Raw genomic sequence first — 21,717 nt, 5'->3', positions numbered from 1 at the left:
AATCTTCTCAGAAAGTACAGTGGCTTTAGTATCTCTGGTCACACATTGGCTAATTGTACCAGTTAATCAATCCATGCGGAGGAAGTATCAGCACATCCAGGTATGTTTCCATGTAGCTGAGTGCACAGAGATTATGAAGTATTTTGGTTACCTGTCGGTGTGAGCAATCAAATGTTTACAGATGTTATCTTCTATGTGTCATCAAAGCATGAAGCGTCTGGGCTTGATTAAGTTTTCTGTGGTCTTGGAAAGGTGTGGTCTGAAGATGTGAGAGCTGGGGGTACCCTAGTCTTGATCAGAATTGTGACACTAAAACCATTGGTGATTTCATCCAGATCACTTAGTCTGGGTCACACATTCTTCGTGGTTAAATAAGGGATACCTTTTTGCTAATATTTACTTCAGAGGGCAGTTTGGATGGATTAATTAGTTAATACTTCAGTGCTTTGAAGATCAAAGGCCCTATTTAAGTTCTAGGTATTAATACCAGTATAGAGCTGCAGGCTGTTTTGCAATTAAGAACTGATTTGTGCCAGTTGTTTATTACAGTGCCTTGTCTAAAGTCTTCTGCATTTCCTTTACTCTTAATAAGATTTTTGTGGCTGTCTCTGATATAATAAATTTTAGATACCAAAACTCACACTTGACTCTAACTAGTTTTGGGTCTGGATTAAAGAGGAGAGAGAGTTGTCTTTTTTTTTTTTTTTTTTTTTTTTTTTTAATCCTTCCTCCTTGCTGAAGATCTTCCTAATTTGTTCCAGGTTAAGACCTTGGCATGAGAGCTTGTGAAATCTTTCACATATCTCTCACAATATTGAACTGGATCTGAGCACTGCTTTGCTGAAAATATGTTTTTTGATGTTAGCACAAACAGACACATGGCAGCTCCAAGACTCTTCACCAGAGTTAACTCAGATTGGCCGTGGGGTTTAAAACTGCGCACGCCCAAGGGGTTGTGGAGCACAACCCGTGTGAAATGCTTTCCAGACAACAAGAGAAGACCCTTTCTTGGCCAGAAGCCTTCCATTATTACAATAAACCAAACACCCTATGCTAATGCAACTCTGCACAGTTGCACAGGTTTTTACTTGTCATGTAACCAGCAGATACCCACTATTGCACTTAACTTCTACATGTGAGTAAGGTTCCCGGCACCCAGCATTTATCATGAGGCATTTTGTGCTTGTCAACACTTAATCCAAACCTTGATGTGAGCTGCTGCAAACAGTAATCCCAAATGCTGCTACTGCATCAGCAAAATTGTTTATTCCTACCTGAAAGTGGTTGCTGTGACAGAGGGAGAAGGATCCGACACTGATTTGGGTTAAAAATTCAGAAAGAGAGTGGAAGCGAGGGCCTTTTCTGTATGTTCAGGTTCTCAGCTGGTCTTTCCTAGTAGAAGTTTCCATAAAGGCAAAAATTCCTGTTATAATTCATTGTTTCTTCATGGGATGTTTTTTATTTTAATTCTTGACTATTTTCACTTGTAAACATTTTAGTGGAAATTACAAGATGACTCATGACAGTGGTTTGGGTTTTGTTCTTCTTCAGGCCCATCTATGTTTCTACTGTTCGACCTCAGTCCAAGCATATCGTTGTCATTGTGGACCATGGGGCTTCGGTCACAGAGACACAGCTTCAGATTGCCAAAGATGCTGCTCAGGTTATTCTGAGCTCTATAGATGAACACGATAAGGTAAGCTTTCTCCAAGCAATGAGCATATTTTCATTGGTTTTAACCATGCTCAGTGTTTTCAGTTTTCATCCAAACTGGTGTTTTTAACTTGTGGTCCATGGATTCATGGGGATCTGTGGTCTACCTCTAATGGGTGATGAAGACTTGAACTCACTTTTGGAAGCTTGTATTACTGCAGGAGAAACATTTGGGGATCCACGGGCTGAAAAAAGTGAAACCCACTGATTTAAAGCAAAGTCTTGTTTCAGAGTGATCTTTGAAGGCTTCTTCATCTTGGCAGGAACTTCAGGTGATGGTCAGCAGTGTGATACACTGTGCAATTAGGAGAAACATGCTCTGAGTCTGATGACTTCTGAAGTACTAGATTGCTTTGAGCAACTCATTTTACGTCTGAGGCTGTCTTTTTTGCTTATGAAAATCGAAATTATTTATTCTGCTGCTATGCTGGAGTGAGCTGAAATATAATTAGTTTGAGAGATTCTCAGACAACCATGATACCAGCAAGGAAAGGATAAAGCAAAGGGCCAAGAAATCTGGGTTTTATTTCTTGCTCTGACACAGGTACTCTACTTGACAATGAGAAAGTCACTTAACCTGTAATTTTTTTCAGTAGAGATTACAACCAGGGACCCATAAGGTGATTCTGTGGGACCATAAGCAGTCCCCAGTTTGGTCTTTACTTTTAGTAATTATCTGCTAGTGGGACCTTGATCATTCTTTCTGCTTGGGTTTTGTTTTTTTTAGTAGGAAGGGAATTTTGGTCAAATCAAGTTGAAGAACAACTGATTAAAATCTTTGCCTTAAGTCTTCTCATTAATAGTATGGGAAAAACACTTATAACTTCTGTACTTCTAGAGAGTTTCGAGAAAATAATGCTTATAGTTTAGCAGAATTAATAGTACTTAAATTTAAGTGTCAGAAGTGTCTTAATGTAGACCTATAATGAAGAAAATACATTTAAGATGCATATTACTTGGTCAGTAACTCAGTGGTTATGAAACCTGTTATATGGATGTATAATTACTGCTTAATCCTGTGACTGTCTTGCATCACTCGTAATTTATAATAAAGTATGCCACTCATTTAATCAGACTGGTATGTTATGTGTATATTAATGCAAGTGTTACCACTACATGCCTTAACTTACTTACAGGATAAAAATTGATGGTAGATTTTACTTGCTTTGACTGAAACATTTAAACAACATAATGCTTTGCCTATGAAAAGTTCTTAGAGTTTGTTTTTGGTGTTTGTTTTTTTTTTAATTTTCTGTATACGCTTCACTTTTCTATAGGCACTCAAGGCTTTCCTGAAAATGCTCTCTGCTGATTTTGTTTTCAGTTATCTCTAGTTCACTTAGGCTTCTGCCCAGAACAATGTATTAACTATTATGTATGAGCAGAGCGAAGCTGACTTCGTCTGAGAAACAAAGGCTGAAGTCCCTTTTTCTTGAAATCACCATAAGTCTAATCCTTTTCAAATTTGATGGATTTATGCCTCAAGCATTTATTTTTTAACAATTGAATTTTAAATCCACAGAATCTCTTCAGTTGGCTTATCATTGTGTTTTCTATATCGGTGTGTAAAGAATTATAAATGGTAAGGTAATCCAATATAGTTTCTTCTCTTTCAAGATCTCTGTGTTAACCGTGGCAGACACAGTAAGAACCTGCTCGCTGGATCAGTGCTATAAGACATTTCTGTCTCCTGCCACTAGTGAGACAAAAAGGAAGATGTCCACCTTCGTTAGCAGTATAAAGTCATCTGACAGCCCTACACAGCATGCAGTGGGATTTCAAAAGGCTTTCCAGTTGATACGAAATACAAACAATGGCACAAAACTCCAAGGAAGTAAGTCCCTTGTTGTGCAATCCTGATTATTTCTGAGGCTTGCAAATGTTTTCTTATTCAAGATTCTCACTTTGACAGAGGTCAAACGAGTGTAGTGTCTGGAATAGATATATATTTTTTTTTTTAAAGCATGTTTTTATTAAGTAGCATTTACTTGATCTGGAATCTGCATGAGTGGCTGTTGAATGTGGCCATTCCCTTTTAATTTATTTCACTTGCTGACTTTCTTTTGAAGTATAATATGAAATTGCAGGATTGAATTGCCTGGTAGCTGAATTATTTCCCAAATATGTGTGTGTGGGGGGGTCCTTTTAATGAAAATTGCTGTTGCTGCAGGTTCATTGACTTATTGCTAAAACATAGCTATATGGGTAGTGTGCCTAACTAGAATCCTACAGAAGTGGCCCGTGCTTCTCAGCAAAACGGGGGTTTTGAGAATACCAATTTTGGGTGATATTTTATGGAATGAGGGGTTGGCCTGGCTAAATTTTCCTTCATCTAAGAATATCCTCCTGAGTTTTGTTGTATGCATTATGGGCTTTCTCTTTCCCATTCCAAAGATTGGTGTTTTTTTGTAATGAGGATGTGGTGAACGATGTGGAAAAGATGGATGTGAAATTGAGTGGCACATTTGCTTGCCAGGAAGCCGTGGAAAACAAATTCTTGAAGCTGTACTCTGAGGGCTCGTTGGAGTAGAGGACGTTGCCAATGCTGTGGCAGGGTGGAGAAAGCAGACCGATCTCTATCCATTTAGTCAATTTATGTAATGCAAATCCCATACCTTGGTCCTGTGCCTGCTCCAGTGAGTGCAAATTCTTCATCGTCCTGATGGGTACCAGCTCAGAACAGAAGAAGGTGAAAAAGAAAAGTCCAGGAGTGAAAGTGCTTTGAAAGGACTAAGGAAGCGTGCTGCTCCTTCACATGACTCCTTCAGTTTATAAGATAGTGCTTTTGCTGTTAAAGGTTCAGACAACTTCTGAACCTCAGGCCATAGATACAGTGAAACATGTATCTGACTGTACACTGCTTAGCTGAAAGATAGATGGGGTGGTCAAGGGCAGGTTTTTACCATCCTCTGGCAAAATTATGAAAGGGGTGCAACTTTCTAGAAAATAAAAAATCCAGTGCTGCTGAAGCTGGCTGGGGTAAGATGCATTAGACATCAGTAGTTATTCCAAGAACATCAGCTGTAGAGTCTTGCGCCATCCTCCTACATATCTTTTATGTTTGGCACTGTTTGTATATTAGGATTAGAAGGTTTTGGCATGTTCTTCGTTAATGTGAAAACACGTACTTTTACTAGGTTTCATACCAAACAATTATTTTGGGGCACAAGTACAGAAAGTTAAAAGAAAAGGCAAATGCTTTGGATCTAGGTTTTCTCTAAGTGTGAAAGATTTTGAAGACCTAATGCGTATAAAGCAAATTTCAGAATTCATAGGGTGAGACACAATAGGTTTGAGAAGAGGATGTTTATAAAACATGTCTCATTTTCTTGTAAATAATCTTTTCATCTTTTTAAAAAAGAAAAATAAACCTAGAAAAAAAAATCATTCATGTCACTGTTAATTTTCTGACATCCTGTTCCCGGAGAACAATGTGTGGGTGTGTCAGGGAAGCTATTGAGATACAGCCTCGCTCCCGAATTTGCACTGGAATAGTTAGAAGGGAGCTACTGGTGTGAGGTGGAAGAATTGTGCCGTTGAACATGTCTGAATTTCCTGCTTTATGCTGGTTCCTATTGCAGTCCTGTTCAGCAGACCCTCATCCCAAAGTGTAAGAAAATGCTCTGCCACTGAGTATCAACATTTCTTGAAAACTCTAGGTAAATAGGTAGGGGAGGTGTGCCTGTGTATATACATATATAAAATTGCAGTGTAGCTTTATATATTATATACATGCACACACTATAGATAGATAGATAAATGCAGTAATGGTACACTGAATATAAGGGTCTTTTCCAACTATCAGAAGTGTAGTTTATCAAATAGTATAGGATGATCAGCTATTGAACGACAAGATGCCCTGTTTAGCACTGGTCCCTAATGCAGACTTAGGACTGTCTTACGTTACTCCTGCTAGCAAAGCTTTTAGACTGCAGCATCATATCTGGCTGCGGTATATAATAACTATGCTATAGCCTAGGAAACACATTAATAATTTTCCTTAAATTACAGCCAAAGCTGTATTAATACCTGGCTTTACTTTTTTCCCTAGTTTTAGCTTCTAAAAAAAGGGGGGGGGGGGGGGGGGGCAGAAATTCCCCCCAAATTAACAGCTGCTCTTACTTGTTTGTATCAAAAGCCAATTCTGGCTGAAAACCTTTTCAGGTCATGATGACAAAAAGTAGAAGCCAAAGCATTCATACCTATTTAAAAAAAAAACACAGGCAAAACCACAAAAAACACTAGATGAGACAACAAAATTGGTTTATAACCAACTAACCTCATGTTCTCCAGATAATATACTGGTGTATAATCCCTACAAGTGTCTTAATTACATGCATAAAAAACTTTTAATACTGAGATATAATATGATGAAACAGGTTGGTGTGTAAGCAGTGATGTGAATTTACGTGTTCGAAGGCGTTGAGGCAGGCCTTTTGCCAAGAACACTCAGCTGGAAAAACGTGTTCCAACTTCATGCGAAACGAGCCGATGATGAACGGCGGTGTGCCGTGTCACATTTCTCAAGCGTTATGCTCTAACCCACACCATAGGAAAGCATCAGGTGCCTTTCATCCCGTGACGTCCTCCAGCTATCGCGCTGCAAGTCAGGGACTAAATTGCAGCGGTGCTAACGCAGGCACGGAGGAGGAGGAGGAGGAGTGGGTGAAAAGGTCTTTTACAGGGATTTTGTCTTTCATGTACGGCCGTTGCAGTGCCCGCTGCCATGCTACAGCAGGGGTTGATGGCACGGCCAAACCTTACTGGAAGGGAGGATGAGGAGGGCCCCGTGATCAGCATCAACGGAGATGCCGAGCCCCCTGCACAGCTCTTGCGGCAGCAATGGCTGGGAAAGCAGCGTACACTTTTCATGTAGGAAATACAATCAGATGCTCCCCTAGGACGCAGCCCAGCTCTGCTCTATAGAATTGCATGAGGGGAGAAAAAACAGCGGGTCAGGAGATGAAACTTGGAGGTTTTTCTCTTTCGTTAAGCCCTCTCCGTGGAGTTAGAGCGGCTTCTGCGGCGCACTGCGTGCTGGTCTTGTGCGGTCCTGCCTGGTTGCAGCCGGGCCAGAAGGTGCCTGTGAGGTCTGCTTAGGAGTAACAAGCCACGGTGCTTCTGGGTGGCTGGTAGGCACCAAATCAAACAGATGTTTGTTAAATGTTATGAATGGAAGTTTAATAATGAATAATATAATTCATAAGTCTGTAGTGTGTTTGTCCACTGTAGATTCCTGTGAATCTCGCAAATGAAGCTGTTAGCAATATATGGTCACAAGCAGATATAAGGGCTCTTAGCGCATGGCTTTCCTGAGTTAAAAATCTAATGCGCTTTCTGCTATATATATGTAATTCTTTTTAGATACCGATATGGTCATAATTTATCTCTCGGCTGGGATTACATCAAAAGATTCCTCGGAAGATGATAAAAAAGCTACTCTACGTGTCATCAACGAAGAAAATAGTTTCCTCAATAACTCAGTAATGATTCTTACTTACGCGCTTATGAATGGTGAGAAATGTTTTTGTATTTCCAGTGGATGAAAATTCCTTTCATTGTACAGCTAGTTTATTAAGCTCATCCAAATGTAATTCCATGCCTTATTGGGAGCAGTTTGTTAACGGATATTAGCCCACGTAACCCAGAGGCTGCATCCAGATGTTAATTCTTTTGTATATAAAACTGTGTGCCACTATATGCTTATATATCACAATGCAGCTGCTCAGGATATAAAGTGTTGTTGCCTGAATTGTCTAGTGGCAACCAGACTGAATTAAATTTGCTAACTATTGCAACTGTAAACCTTCCTGACGCTGCCCCTGTTTCCTGGTGCAGCAAAATGAGAGTATACGTGACTTCTGTTTCAGTCATTAGCTAAGGAGCATGATTGTAACATCAAACGTAATCTGAAATGCTTTGAGAACTTAGGACCCAGCTTAAGAGTGAAGTTAAATATGAAGATCATGCACACAGTAGTTTGGCATCCTGTGCTTTTTCCAACAAAGCATTTTCAGTAAGAAGGCTGTATGTTGTATTACTAAATATTGCACACAGGCTCAGGCCAAGGAAACGAATACTTAAGCTAATGTATCGTTTGACTGTAAATTTAAATACTCATTTGAGACCTAATATGTACAAAAGTCTTTGATTTGTCTGCAGGAATTGAGCCTGGGACTTGTGTAAAATGTGAAACTTTTAATGTTTAAGCTAAAGAACAAAGCCTGTTATCTCCATGGGCGTATAATATGCTCCTGGTCCTTTATGTGGACTAGCCACCAGTGGAGAACAAAGAGCTGTCCTGTGGATTTATGGGTCACATAAGTCTTTGTTAAAAGATCTTTGTTTAAAGTGGTGATGTGAACAGCATGTTAAATTTTTGCACCGTGTAACAGTATGTGAAAGGCAATCTTACTAAAATTTTGTACTAGCTAACTACTTTTCCAAAAACCATACTAGTCTTTCATCACTTTACCTTAACACTTAAATAAGCCTATAGTATATTCAGTCCTACAGTATAGCATGTGTATCGTTTTGCTTTTATTTACAGTACTTTGGAGTAAGATACTGAAGTCTTGATGGAAATTAAGCTTCTTTTATCTCCTTCTTTCTATGTCTTGCATCTCTGTTTCAGAGGGGGTGACAGGTTTGAAGGAACTAGCCTTTCTGCGAGACCTGGCAGAGCAGAACTCTGTAAAGTACGGGGTCCCGGACCGAACAGCCCTACCTGTGATCAAGGGAAGCATGATGGTCCTAAACCAGCTGAGTAACCTGGAAACTACAGTTGGCCGATTCTATACAAACCTCCCCAACCGAATGATCGATGAGGCAGTCTTCAGTCTGCCTTTCTCAGATGAAATGGGAGACGGTAAGTGCTTACATTGAATTTAGGTATAAAAACATAAGAGATTAGGTTCCCTTTGCTTATGTATTCTCAAATATAGTCTTATAAGATGATGTTTTTAGGTGTGTTCCCAAGGCAAATATAAAATTAGCCTTTCATGCCAGCAGGTTTTTTATCTGCAGAAGGTCTAGTTATGAAAAAAGTGGTAATAAGACATGGAGTAGATCAGTTTAGGTTGGATTCTTGGGGGTGAAATTTATTCTTACATATGTGTACATGTATAGCATCCATAATTTAATTTATGGAGAGAAGTTCTTTGTACTTGAGGGAAGCAATCTTGTCATGTTGAAATGACAGCGATCGCCATGCTGCACCATTGCAGGGTTCATTATATCAGTACTTCTGTATGTCTTGAGGCCTTACAAAGTAGACTCAGGGGACTGCATAAGCCCCCTACAGTGGAAGAGAGAAAAAGTTAACTATCGTTTGTGCCTCCCTTTCCTGTGGAGCCATGGATGTGACTTTTGAGTCATCCTTTCTGCTGGAGTTTCCTTTTTGCTGTCTTTGCACCCCAAGCAGTGGCTCTTCACAACTAGTTTAGTATCCATTCCATGCTGCCGGGCTGTGAAGATGGGGATGCTGGACACTGGCAGTCAGACCGCGGTGAGAGGAGGAAGGCAACCAGCTTAGCAAATAGCATAAAGAGAGATTATTAATTATTGTCTAAAATTCGCTATCCTTAGTTCTTCTTTTAGCTTCAGCACACTTGGTCTGCCCCCAGCACTGGGCAGAAGAGGAAGCCTTGATCTGGCTGGTGATTGCCTGGCCAGTCTGGAGCGAGACATACACTGAATTTAGTAGAAGCCTAGTGACAGTTTTTCTCCAGACTGTGAATGCATCCTGAAGACTATCTTAACGCAGGAGATGTCTGCAGTCTGGTTGTCCCATCAGTTCCTAATTTATGCTGATGTGGTGGGAAGGTGCGTGGATCTTCCCTTTTACCTTAAAATTAGGTGTCATGTTAACAAAAACTGTGTGTTCAACTTGATCTGATTTGCCACTACATCCAGTAATGTAGAGACTGAAGGTGTAGATATTGGTAGAGACTTCTGAGAGCACACCAGCGTGCGTATGAGATGACACATGGAAGAAATGTAGAAATCAGAGAGTTCCATTTGTGCTCAGGGTAAGCATGCACTGCAGGGTTGATCCTTTTTTGGGGTTCTTCCCAGGGGCAGGTTCAGGAGGTAGGGAGCGGCCTTAGGCTGCTCCCACAGTGCTGGCAAAGCTCTCCCGGCTGGACACACACCCACTGCCTGAGCAAATACTTGCTTAAGCGTCATCAGTTGTGAGCTGCAGTGCTGCTTCTCCTTTTACCTTTGGGATCTGGTGCCCTTCCTAAAGCTCAGGGTACATGCTTGGAACGTCAAGAGTTGTAGGGTTTACCCCTGCTGGTTCTTGGGCAGCTCACCTGGCATTTCTCTAGCACTGCTCCGGTGCTCTGTAAAGGGATGTGACCATCACAGTGATGTTAGGAAATACATTGGTGATTTTATATTGCTTTGACAATTGAGCAAATTCTCTATTTCTTCATTCAGGACTTTGCATATTTTTAGTCTCAACTGGTACATAGGAATAGTTGAGGGTTATGCTGAATAGTTTTCAAGGGCTGCTGAGTTTAGGTTGCATGTTTGCCTTGTGTGTTGAGTCCCAAAACAAATTTAAGACTATGCCTGACCAAATCTCTTCTGAGTCAGAATGCTTGCTACTTTCTGCATCTCCTAACCTTGGTAATTAAGCTGTATTATTGCTCTCTGACAAAGCTATATCCAAGCATAATGGAAAATTTGAGCAACAGAAGGATTAGAAATGGTGCAATAGAGAAGGTTAGTCTTCCATAAATTTCAGGGTGTACTTAAAAGCTTATACATGCAAATGAATTTTATATTGGTTTGAAGGAAAAGAGTTGCTGAGTTTCCAAATAGCAATGGTGTAGAAGGTAAGAGAAATAAGGTATTACTGAGAGTTCTTACCTCAGGCACAAGATGTATCCCAAACCATTGTGTAATTAGGGGTATGATTCCCAGTACAAGTGGCCATACTGGGATTTAGTTAAGCAGAGGTTTCATATTCTGAATATGCAATTAGATGAGCAATAATTCATCCCTGTTGTTGCTTTACAAGTACAAATTCTCTTCCTCCTTCCTCCCCCTATTTTTTAAATTGCCTTAAATGATGTTAAAGGAACAAAATACTACCTTGGCTTCTCAAGTAAATGCATTTCTTATCTGTAAGACATCTACTTGCAGACTGACAAAACTCCCAAAACATTAATTGTGGTGTGTATTTTAATAAATTGATTAAATGTACCTTAGGTCACTAGCAGAAACATAGAAATTAACTAATTAGGGAGAGTGGCTAACAGCCAGACATGCCAGATAACCTGCTCATCTTCCCTGTAGGTGTGCCAATTTCTGTCCTTATCCCAGCAAGGAATACTATAAAAAAATTTAACTGTATAACATTTTGAAATTATAAAGAGCATGCTCTGTTTCTGCTAAAAATAATTAACTAGATATTATTGCTGATGGTTTGATGTTCTTTCTCTCATTCTAAGGTCTGATAATGACTGTAAGTAAACCATGTTATTTTGGAAACCTGCTGCTAGGGATTGTTGGAGTAGATGTTAATCTCGCATATATCTTGGAAGATGTCACCTATTATCAAGACTCCTTGGGTTCCTACACTTTCCTCATTGATAATAAAGGTAACTTTTTGGCTCAAATAATCTCTTCTAGTCCCACTGAGATCATTAACCATCAAAAGGAAACTCTTAATCCTCATGTCTCTGAATAGTCTGTAAGTAATGAATGATAATGCTTATTAAAAGATTAATTGCGTGTTGTTTGGTTAGTTTTGCCTGAGAGTTGCTGAGACTGTAGGTGGATTCATGACTTGAAATGTCTGTACTGGAGTTTTGATGTGGAAATGCTTACTTGCTGCTGAGATTTTCTACATGTTTAATACCCGAGGTTTTCTATGTGCAGGGCAAAAGGCAAAACTGGTGTTGTTAATGTGTGTTCAGCTCTTTTCCTCTGATCCCAGCCTCTCTTTATTGGTTGGTTCTTTGAGCTGTCTTTCATTTGCAACTTACCAAGTTCTTAGTTTGCGGCTTCTTTGATAATATTGCTTCTTCACTTTTGTTAAGCCTTTGTAAAAATTGCATGTAGTTACTACATTCTTTTTTTTCTGTAAAAAATCATCCTGGACTCAGTTGTTATAATGCATTCAGTGTCTGGTTTTGTGTCTTTATTTTTTAGGATACACTCTTATGCACCCATCCCTTACCAGGCCCTACTTGCTGTCTGAACCACCGCTCCACACAGATATTATCCATTATGAGAACATTCCTAGATTTGAGCTGGTGCGTCAGAACATCCTTAGGTAAGGAATCAGGATGCGTGTCCAAACGCTAGTAGTCCTCAGGGCACTAGAAGTATTTCTAGAGGAGTTTTAAGAGAATTTAAGGTGAAGTTCCTTTTCCTATAGTATCTGGATACTCGGATGGATTTTTGTGTCCACCCTCCCATCCCCCCGTCCCCATCCCCAAATGCAGAACACTTCTGGTTTGTTTTTTCCTCCAGCTTTCTTCATTTTATCATTTGGTGTGCTAAGCAGTGGGTTATCATAGCTGATCTGGGGGATACTCTTGCTAATGTCTCTCTTCCATGTCAGGAAGGTTTTCCACTATTCGGTCTGGGTTTTTCTTTAGCCTTTGTCTTACCTGACTGTGTGTTTTAACTCAAAATGTGCCAGTACACAAGTGCATTTTCAGTATACATCCACTTTTTCTTCACCTAAGATAGATAACAGTTAATCTTTTAATATTGTATGATATTTTTATAAATGTACAGTAGATGGGTTTTGCTTAAGAGCTTTCTCAGTGTTTAATAAAATTCTGTATGTTATATCTGCCAATATAGCATTCCCCTGGGCAGCCAGATCATTACAGTTCCTGTGAACTCCTCACTGTCTTGGCATGTAAACAAACTGAGAGAAGTTGGAAAAGAAGCCTACAATGTCAGCTACGCCTGGAAGATGGTAAGGACTTAGTGACACTATTGCAGGGTGGCATAGAGTAAGTTCATATATTGAGGAGTACACAAATGTATTGAATATAGTGAAGCATGAAGTATTGCTGTATATTGAAGTATGAAAGGTTTGAATTACTCAGAAACTGCATGAATGTGGAGGTTTTTTCTTACAGTGAAGAACCAATGAAATTACCATTTTAGGTTTGTTAGCATGTCATCTTCTGAGATGTATCTGTATGGATACGTGTGTGCTTTTCCTTCATGAAGGCACTCATTTTGTAAGACGTATGTAATGTAGAGTTACATAGAGATTATACTCCTGCTTTCCTAATGGAAGTAAATCTATGCTGGTCTGGATGTCATACTGCAAGCCAGGTGACACGTAAATACCTACCAGAGACCACAATTGAATACTGTGCTGAGGCAGTGTTTAGTATTAAGTCATTCTTTCGCTTAATACTGTTGTTATGTTTGGGGCAGAGTAGTACGATCCATTAATTAATACAGCTGGGAAAATGTCAGCTTCTCATTCTGATACTATCTTGTTGCAGAACTGTATCAGTAGCCAGTGCTGATGTTTCCTGTAAGTTAACACTTTTCTTACAAACACTAGTTATGTTGAAGCTTTCATTGAAACTGGGTACGATGTGTATGCAACAGGCTATATTACCAGCTGTAAGAGCTTCAAGAGCGCTTCTAGCAGCTGTCTTCCTTTCTTCAGTTTTGAACATATCTGAATGCTAATCTTGACCCAGGGATTAAAATGGAATCTAAGGTTAAATATAATCCAGGTGAATTTCACTGATGCCAGAAATAATTGGCTACTTCTTTGTGCCAACAAACTGAAGAGGGTACTTGTGGATCATTTCACAATATTAAGTTAAATCCAACCTAAAAGATTAAGCTGAGCAGTTTTAAGAGATTAAATCTGTCATTGTGTAACAGAAATCCACATAGGAGGGTGTCTGGAGCTAATTTTCTAATGTTGTAATGCTACATTAAATATCAAACACCCTTACAGAACAGCTGGGCAACTCCAAGTTTTGCTAGTCTGATCTTAAAATATACAAACCAGTAAAGCATGTGACACATGCAGCACACAACTAAGAGTGGTAATGATAAAAATCTTATTTTCGAGAGTTAATTTGTCTGTACTTTTCATAAATGGAATACCAGTGTGTTTTTATCAACTGTGAACCTGAAGCCTCTCCTCTCTTAATAGCACTTCAAAAAGTATCCACGGAAGAGTGTTAGAAATTAATGCTAATTGAGCAACAAAATGAAGGTCTTAATGTAAGCTTTTTTCTGGAAAACAAAATCTTTTTATTTTCTGCATAGACTGTGGAAAAGTATTTTTTGTACAACTTAGTGGTTCCAATATGATTACAGATTGGGACTGAGTTGCAGTAATCAGACTGCTGAAAACAAGTGTCTCTATCCTGCATGGAGACTGATATGGCTTAAGCACAATCCTTCTCTCCGTTTTCTGTAGGAACAAGCCCATATTAGCTTCTTTGAAAAGGAGCTGTCTGTTTTCAGAGACAGTGGGAACTGTGATCCTTGAGAGTATGGTGAAGTGTGGTGCTGCCTTCCAGAACTGGACAAGATGACCAATTAAAGAAAAGAGAATGAATGCTAAATAGAAAATAAGTTCTGTAACTCCTCCACCTTTTCGTTTCTGTTTGATGATTTGCCCATGTTTTTCAGGTCCAGGACACATCCTTTATTCTGTGTGTCGTGGTAATACAGCCAGAAATACCTGTTAAACAGCTGAAGAATCTCAACACTGTCCCCAGCAGCAAGCTCCTGTATCATCGACTGGATCTGCTGGGCCAACCAAATGCCTGCCTGCACTTCAAGCAGCTGGCTACCTTAGGTAAAGCTTACTTGCAGTTCAGCTTGACCACTTCATACATGTTTCTGTAGAGTGTGACAGCAGAAAGTAAAACTCATCTCAGAAAACACTGGAAACGCTCTCCTCTTGAGAGGCTTTTATTTCCAAGGCTGATTTTCTAATCAGCCGTTACCTTTTTATTGCCATTCATTGATCATATCTCCCCTGCTCAATGGCAAGCGCTTGCATGGATGAACGCAGTGGGACTGCTCGTCAGAGTACGAGATAAATGCACCGTGAGTCTTGCTTGATCAAGTTCCCAGAAAGTGCAGTGGGGAGAGTGAGAGCTGTCTCACCAAGCTTAAAACAAAGTTCTGTTCTCTTGGCTGTAAAGCAGCTTATTGACAGATAACATAAATAGGATGAAGTCCCAGCGAGTCATGTAGGACTACTATTCTTTTTACTTTGGATTTATGCAAGTTTTTCGCTGCCATAAGCATTTAATACCATTGGTCCATGTGAAGTCAGAAGTTAAGTCTGTTGGGGGAAACTGAGAACTTCGGTGGTCTGATGGTTTCCAGACCCTCCTTACCTACTTAAAAATTCTCAGGTTACTGACACATTCCTGCTTTTGATAAGCTAAACTGATTCTGCTCTACCTGACTAATTTCAGTAGTTGCTCAAACATTTCTGGAAAGAGGGGTAGTCTCCATGGCAGTCTAAGTTCTAGTGTCTGGAAAGGGTAGAGAACTTAAAAAACATAATACATCCTAAGAACATAAAGGCTTTTTTGTATAAGCATCATAAGTTGTAAGCTTTCATATTTAAGTATTAATCTTGGGGGTTTTGCTAAAATCTGTGCGACATTATAAGAAGTTCTGAATTAAGTGCCTTTTGTTTGTAGCAAGGTTTGAAGGTCTCATGGTGGATTAGCGGCATAGTTGTGAAATTTTCTTAGCTATATTGCCGTTCCACAAATAGCTAAGTGAGATTAGACTGGAGGAGTTATGGAGGAACTTGACAAATCTATGGAAATTGCTTTGCCAATTGTTTAAAATGCAGGTTTTTTTCTTTCTTTAATGTGGTGCCTAGTCTTGATTATCTTATATCCAGAAAGACAAGACACAAATGGAAAATATCCAAAAAAACACAGTACTAAGCTGACAAGTGGAAAAACTTCATGCAAAGCAAAATGCAATCACGTCAGAATATTTGGTCTGGGAAGCAGATGAAGGACTATAATAGAAGCTCATAAGTGATGGCTGCAGTACATATGGTTGCTGGATGTATGGTGATGTGTTTTAGAGGAATGTGAATAAAAGCAGAACACTTCACATACTCCAGTGAAATTTTTCCTCTGGAGACCATTACACATGGGGAAATTGGGTTCCATGGGTCAGATATTCAGAAAAGGCGTTCTTCTTAACCTTCAGCTCTGCATCATCATAATGGTTTTTCTTTTTAAAAAGAAAAAGCTGTCTGGTATTGCAGTTTCTGCACAGTGAAAGTTTACTTTCTAGTCTGTTCTGAAAATCACCCCAGACAGCTACGCTTTTATTGGTAAGCTCCCTCTTCTGCACTTGTAATTCTCCATTTGTTCATTATCTGTAACTGAAAGTGCTCGTTTTCATTTTCCTCTGCTGTATCTAACAGAAACATGGATAATAGATTTCTTCTTCTTTAGCACAAAATCTTTTCTTAAGGGAAAACAGCTTCTGTAACCTTTCAAAACGTAGCAATTCAGAAATTGTTTAGACTTTGAGAACAAGGGCACTAAAGTCTACCAAATAACACACAGAGATCAGAGTAAGTGGACTAACTTTCAGACTTCTGTGTTTTGATGCAAGAAAGGTAGTTCATGTGCAACCTAAGTTTTGTCAGTGCCTGGGGTTGCCAGCTGTGCTGGTAAGTGCTCTGGTTTGGGTGGAAAACTTGATGTTTCCTGCCCTCACTCCCAGTCCACCCATGACCTGAAGGAGCAGTGCACTTTGCATACTGAACTGTGGGAGAGCGGAGGAACAGGCAGAGGAGCGAAGAATGGGTCAGTGTAATCCCTTCCACGCATCCTCAGCCAGGACACAACGTCAGATACCCTTTCGTGGGACAAACGTGTTTACTATGCGATGTTTGCAATTCATTGTCCTTAACTTTCTCATATTTTGCTATTTTTTAGAAAGCCCTACGGTAATGCTCTCTGCAGGCAGCTTCTCTTCTCCATACGAACATCTCAGCCAGCCCGAAACGAAGCGGATGGTGGAGCATTACACAGCGTACCTCAGTGACAACACGCGCCTGATCGCCAATCCTGGCCTTAAGGTACGTCCTCGGTGTTCTGGTCAGCCCTGGAGACCCTGCTTTCCTCACGTCCCATGCCTTCATCCAGGAGGGCAGTACCTGAAACATCAATCTCCTGATGCTCATAGGGTTATGGAGCGGTGGTTTGGAGTGCTATTCCCGTGCCTGGAGAGGTGGCCAAGGGCTTCAAGGCCCAGAAGAGTGGAGAGAGGAGGGAGAGGGCTTCCTCCCCAAGAGGCGGGGAAAAAGGGTGATAAGCAGCTATTGAAGTAAACACTAGAAAAATTAAAGCTACAGTGAATTCTTAGCAGGAATATCTTTGTGTTCTTTGGCATATAAATGAGAAATTCCTATTTTGTATGCAAGCGGAACAGTATTTATATTTACGAGAAGTAAAACAGTGAACTCTAATAAAGCTGCAGAGATAACGACAACAGTATTTCATTATAATAAGCTTTTCCTTTGCTTGGAATGTGCCAGATCCGTCTGGTGTGAGAAGACTTTAAACAAGTAATTGAGTTTAGATGATCTCCGATCGCTCTTTAGGAAACCCCACGAGCAGCTTATTATCTTTTCATGCAAGTCTTAGAGGAACCCTGCTAGGTCCGCCTTTGTTTTGCAGTTCTCTGTCAGAAATGAAGTAATGGCTACCAGTCACGTCACAGATGAATGGATGACACAAATGGAAATGAGTAGCCTGAACAGTTATATTGTGCGCCGTTACATAGCAACCCCCAATGGGGTGCTCCGAATTTACCCCGGTTCCCTCATGGACAAAGCATTTGATCCCACCAGGAGACAATGGTGAGTTTTTAGGGTCCTGTTATCAAAGCTTTGGATAATCTTGGAGGGCAATAAGGAAAATATTTGGTATCGATTTTATAGCCTGGGTTTTTTTACAGCCAGCTAATAAACTATTTAACTAGAAATGTTTTCATCGTCGGTAAAAGACTTGGTGCTTAGATACAGCTAGTTAAAAACTTTATTGGTTCCAATTTCAACCCTTTTTATTTTAAGCGATCGTTTCTGTTTCATATCCCTGCTATGGCAGATGGGAATATAAATATTCAGAAAATGAGCATCCCCTTTAGGGATTAGCTAATTCGGGAGCGTTTTCAGCTCCTTGTGCCATTTTTGGTTGTTAATATTTTAGTCTTCCTGTTTGTTTACAGCGGGTTTCCTCGCTAATTTAAAGTAGAAATTTGCTGGCTGGACTGTGCGCTATTAATTATGCACCAGCAGCTGATTTGGGAAAATATTTGTATACATTACAAATGAGAGTGAGCCTGAGACCTGAGAGCGCTCTGGAGTGTGTTTTGACTTGTGTGTTTTGTTGAAAGGAGCCAGCCAGGTCCTGCCGCACCGTGATGCTGGGAAAGGCACGAGCCAGCGCTGGGTCCCAAACCTCCAGCTGTACGGCGAAGGCTCTGAATTCCTCCTGGCATTGGCCGTGCTGTAGCTCTCCTGACCCATGTTTTCCCTGGAAAAAATCATTACCGTAGCTACTGATTAGCTTTTCTTCAGGTTTTCTTCGTTTTTGTTGTTGTTTATGTTTTTGCTGACATCAGATGATGGAATTTTGCTCTCTTTTTTTTGTAGTGAGATAAACGGGGAATTCATGTTGTAAATTAACTGAATGCACTTCTACACTCCCTTGTCTCCATTTTAAAAGCCCTCAAATTATTTTCGGGATTGATTTTGGGAGGGTTTTTTTGTGTTTTTTGTGGTTTTTTTTGCTTTTACACTTCACTGATTTTCTCAAACCATGCTTTTGAAAAAGCCTCCATATGCAGCATGCCATAGCGTCTTGTTTTTTATATAAAGCCAAATGGCAGTGTTTTGGAAAGAAGATGCAAGCAAAGCACTAATAATAAAGTAGAATTCTGTCACTTGCACAGTGCGGTCCAGACTCACGGGTTAGTATATATACTGGGGTGGGGGAAAGCTGAGTAATAGATATTTCATACACAAAAGTGTTTCCAACAGTTGGAATGTTTTATAAACTTTCTTATGACAGTAGGAAAATATTTGACGTGATTGTGGCTCATTTTATGTTGACAGTAAGTTTTAGAAGAGATTGTAATTGTAATCATTTTCTGACATCTTTCCAGATTTTCATGTGTGAATTCTGCCTACAGGACATCCCTTCTCTTGCATTTGCAACACAGTGATTTTGCCAGTGTTTGCTTTGAGTTTGAGACTCTGCTGGCACTGTGTCATACGTTGTTCTGGGGAAAAATGTTTAAAATTAGACTAAATGTATTCTATGCAGAAGTAAATTGAGGGGTTTTTTTAATGCAGTTGTATGTACTGAGGAACCATTTATTGAGCTAGTCTGGTTTTGGTCTGGGTCCTTATCATGCTTAGGTACTTGTTTAATATTAAGAAACATTACTCTGGTAGCATGTTGTTCACAGCGTGCAGAATTTAATGTTGTCTTTAAAGTTTACAGTAACCCTTTTTCATTAATTAGGAGTGTTTCTTTTGGCTTCCCTTAGGTACTTGCATGCAGTGGCTAATCCAGGACTAATTACCTTTACTGGTCCCTACTTAGATGTTGGAGGGGCAGGCTATGTCGTTACGATCAGTCACACAGTCCATTCTTCCAGGTAAATGGTGTTTTCAGGTTTGTGTCAAGAAACAATACTCTTAATTATCAAGATGAGCTTTGGTTAGAAGAGAAATATGCTGAGCGACTCCTACGTGTTCAAGAACTGAAAACCAAATCTGTTTTTAAAGTGCTTTTGTTGAAATGTAATATAGCCGTGTGTAGATTCAGTGGAAATAGTATATTGAAAAACTGTGAAAATCCATGTTGTATGAGTAGGTTTATTCTGTAGCTTTATCGATATACAAATAATTACAGCATATAGAAAAAAAGATCGATTGGTGAGAGTGTGCTCCTGGATGAGATGTCATGTATGCAAGACAAGGACCTGGGACGAGGAGAGGGATCACTTTCATTAGGCAGTTTGGGATATGTTCCCTCTCTGCTGGTAGTCAAATACTTTTTCATCAAGACAGTTAATCTCTAAATTACCTGAAGTTACTCACACTTATGCTTCTGAAGTTGTATGTACCAGGGTGATGTTCGGAAGGGAGTAAGGTGAAAGTAGATCTACCTAACTGCAAATGGAGTTCAGCCCGCAAGGCTGTTTTAATTAAAGCTCTGTCTGTACTCCAGGAGTTGGGGGAGCTCCTCACCTGGGCTGTTTAAATTTGGCAGTTCTGGACAGGGGCTTTCAGGAGTAAGAAGAACTTGAGGAGAAGCCTGTAAACCTTCAACTGCCCTTACAGGATTGCAGAAAACGAATCGGGGTGGAAACAGCAGCCTGTGCCTTTGGGATCAAAACCAAAATGAGTATCATAGCCATAGAGGAAGAAGCATTGTCTTTATTAACTAGGCTTCTATGGCTTAAAAGAAGGAAAGGGGAAATTCTAATGTATCTTCATTCAAAGTTGATCAAGAGACTCTCAGTTGTTTCTTTATTCTCAGTACAGTTAATATTACCACCAGGAGAAGTGGAGTCAGTCTCTCTGTGAACCTCTTCTCAGTACTGGAATGACCCTTTCCTCGAGGACCAGGCTTCTTTTGTTTCAGCTCCCTCCTGGCCAGGCCCCCAGCCCAAGGCTGAGGTTTGCCTTGAGATGTAGGCTGTTTAAAGGAGGTCAGTGTACAGAACATGTACTAAACCTTCCTAGCTTAAGCTCTTCCAAGTTTCAGAAATGGTAAAGTTATCATTTTGGTTTTTACACGGAGTCTCTTTCAAGACTTGCACTGAGCACGTGGCTTCTGTGCATGCTCCATCTACTAGCCCACCAGTACAAATGTGACTGCTAACATTGCGCTGGTAAATACAGATTACAAAGCCAGCAGAGCTCAGGACACTGCTTTTCTACTCTTCTCAGAGATGTCTCGGCTTTGTTTGGGATTTCCCACCACAGGACATCTGCCTGTCTTTTTTGGCAGGAGTATTATCAGGCATAATGCCTGCGTGTTGCTTCTCACAGAGGAATTTACTTAAGGGAAATAACACGGGAAATAAGAAGGGAAGTGCAATTAATCAAAATTCTGATTTTTATCTAGTAAGAGATGGTTTAGTTAGCTTTAAGAACTTAAAGCTCATGTGGGTTATTAGAACATGATTAAAGAATAGTTAAACAAAGTTTGGCAGATGTGAGTGTGATTCTTGGGTAAATATGACCTCTAAAGCTTATAGTCACATGTGGTTATAATCCCCAAAGAGGTCTTAGTTAAAAAAAAATAGATGGGGGAGGAATCAGTAGAGTTAATAGGCATACTTGCATTAGAAACTGGTCTGTGGGTTTAAATAACAACACTAGTTTATCTGGAACTGACGCTTATCTCTCGTTCGCATTGTATGTGTATCTCATTTCTTTTTTGGAAGCTGGGAATAGAAGATTCATGCAGGAAGTTATTTAATACAGCTTGTATCAGCAAACCAGAAGGATTTAATGCTTAAAAACGAAGCTAAAAAATTTACAGCATTCCTAATGGCTTTTTGTCAGAGCAGTAACTTCATAGCTTGATGCCTTGTCACATGCAGTTAAATATATCTGAGCTGCTTCACTGTCATCCTTTTTCCCATTCCTTCTCCATTAAATGGGTAATGTTAAAAGTAATTAAATGCAGGTTTTTAAGAATCTATATTTATAAATCTACAAATTAGATCTGACTACATCTTCACTGTACCTCTTTAAAAGCAAACAAACTTCAGTCCAGTAAACAGAGTTAGTTTTATATGGGCGGGGGGTTGCCAGCAGCTTTTACTTTGTATAGTCCAGCTGTGCCATTCAGTTATCTTGTTTTTCTAAATGTTTTTATTTCTATTTACAAGAGTAAATTTTAAAAAGTAGCAAGTCAGACTCATCTCCTTTGTCATCAGTGTAAAGCCCCCATAGGTGCAAAATAGCAT

The 21,717-nt window shown here is 39.8% G+C and overlaps 1 protein-coding gene across 2 annotated transcripts in view; it reads left to right on the top strand.

Annotated features, from left to right (window-relative positions):
• Positions 1-21,717, top strand: part of CACHD1 (cache domain containing 1) — a 112,071-nt gene that overhangs the window by 75,783 nt on the left and 14,571 nt on the right. For both annotated transcript variants that reach the window (XM_049809415.1, XM_049809416.1), the window contains 11 exons: positions 1,552-1,696; positions 3,331-3,547; positions 7,078-7,227; positions 8,348-8,581; positions 11,175-11,324; positions 11,878-12,001; positions 12,541-12,658; positions 14,359-14,527; positions 16,659-16,801; positions 17,403-17,584; positions 19,279-19,389. In XM_049809415.1, the coding sequence (XP_049665372.1) occupies positions 1,552-1,696; positions 3,331-3,547; positions 7,078-7,227; positions 8,348-8,581; positions 11,175-11,324; positions 11,878-12,001; positions 12,541-12,658; positions 14,359-14,527; positions 16,659-16,801; positions 17,403-17,584; positions 19,279-19,389 (1,743 nt within the window). The remainder of the gene's footprint in view (positions 1-1,551; positions 1,697-3,330; positions 3,548-7,077; positions 7,228-8,347; positions 8,582-11,174; positions 11,325-11,877; positions 12,002-12,540; positions 12,659-14,358; positions 14,528-16,658; positions 16,802-17,402; positions 17,585-19,278; positions 19,390-21,717) is intronic.

This window comes from Accipiter gentilis, chromosome 8 (genome assembly GCF_929443795.1).
Source record: "Accipiter gentilis chromosome 8, bAccGen1.1, whole genome shotgun sequence".
Taxonomy (NCBI): domain Eukaryota; kingdom Metazoa; phylum Chordata; class Aves; order Accipitriformes; family Accipitridae; genus Astur; species Astur gentilis.
The sequence above is the reverse complement of the archived record's forward strand: the minus strand, read 5'-3'. Positions and strand labels throughout refer to the sequence as shown.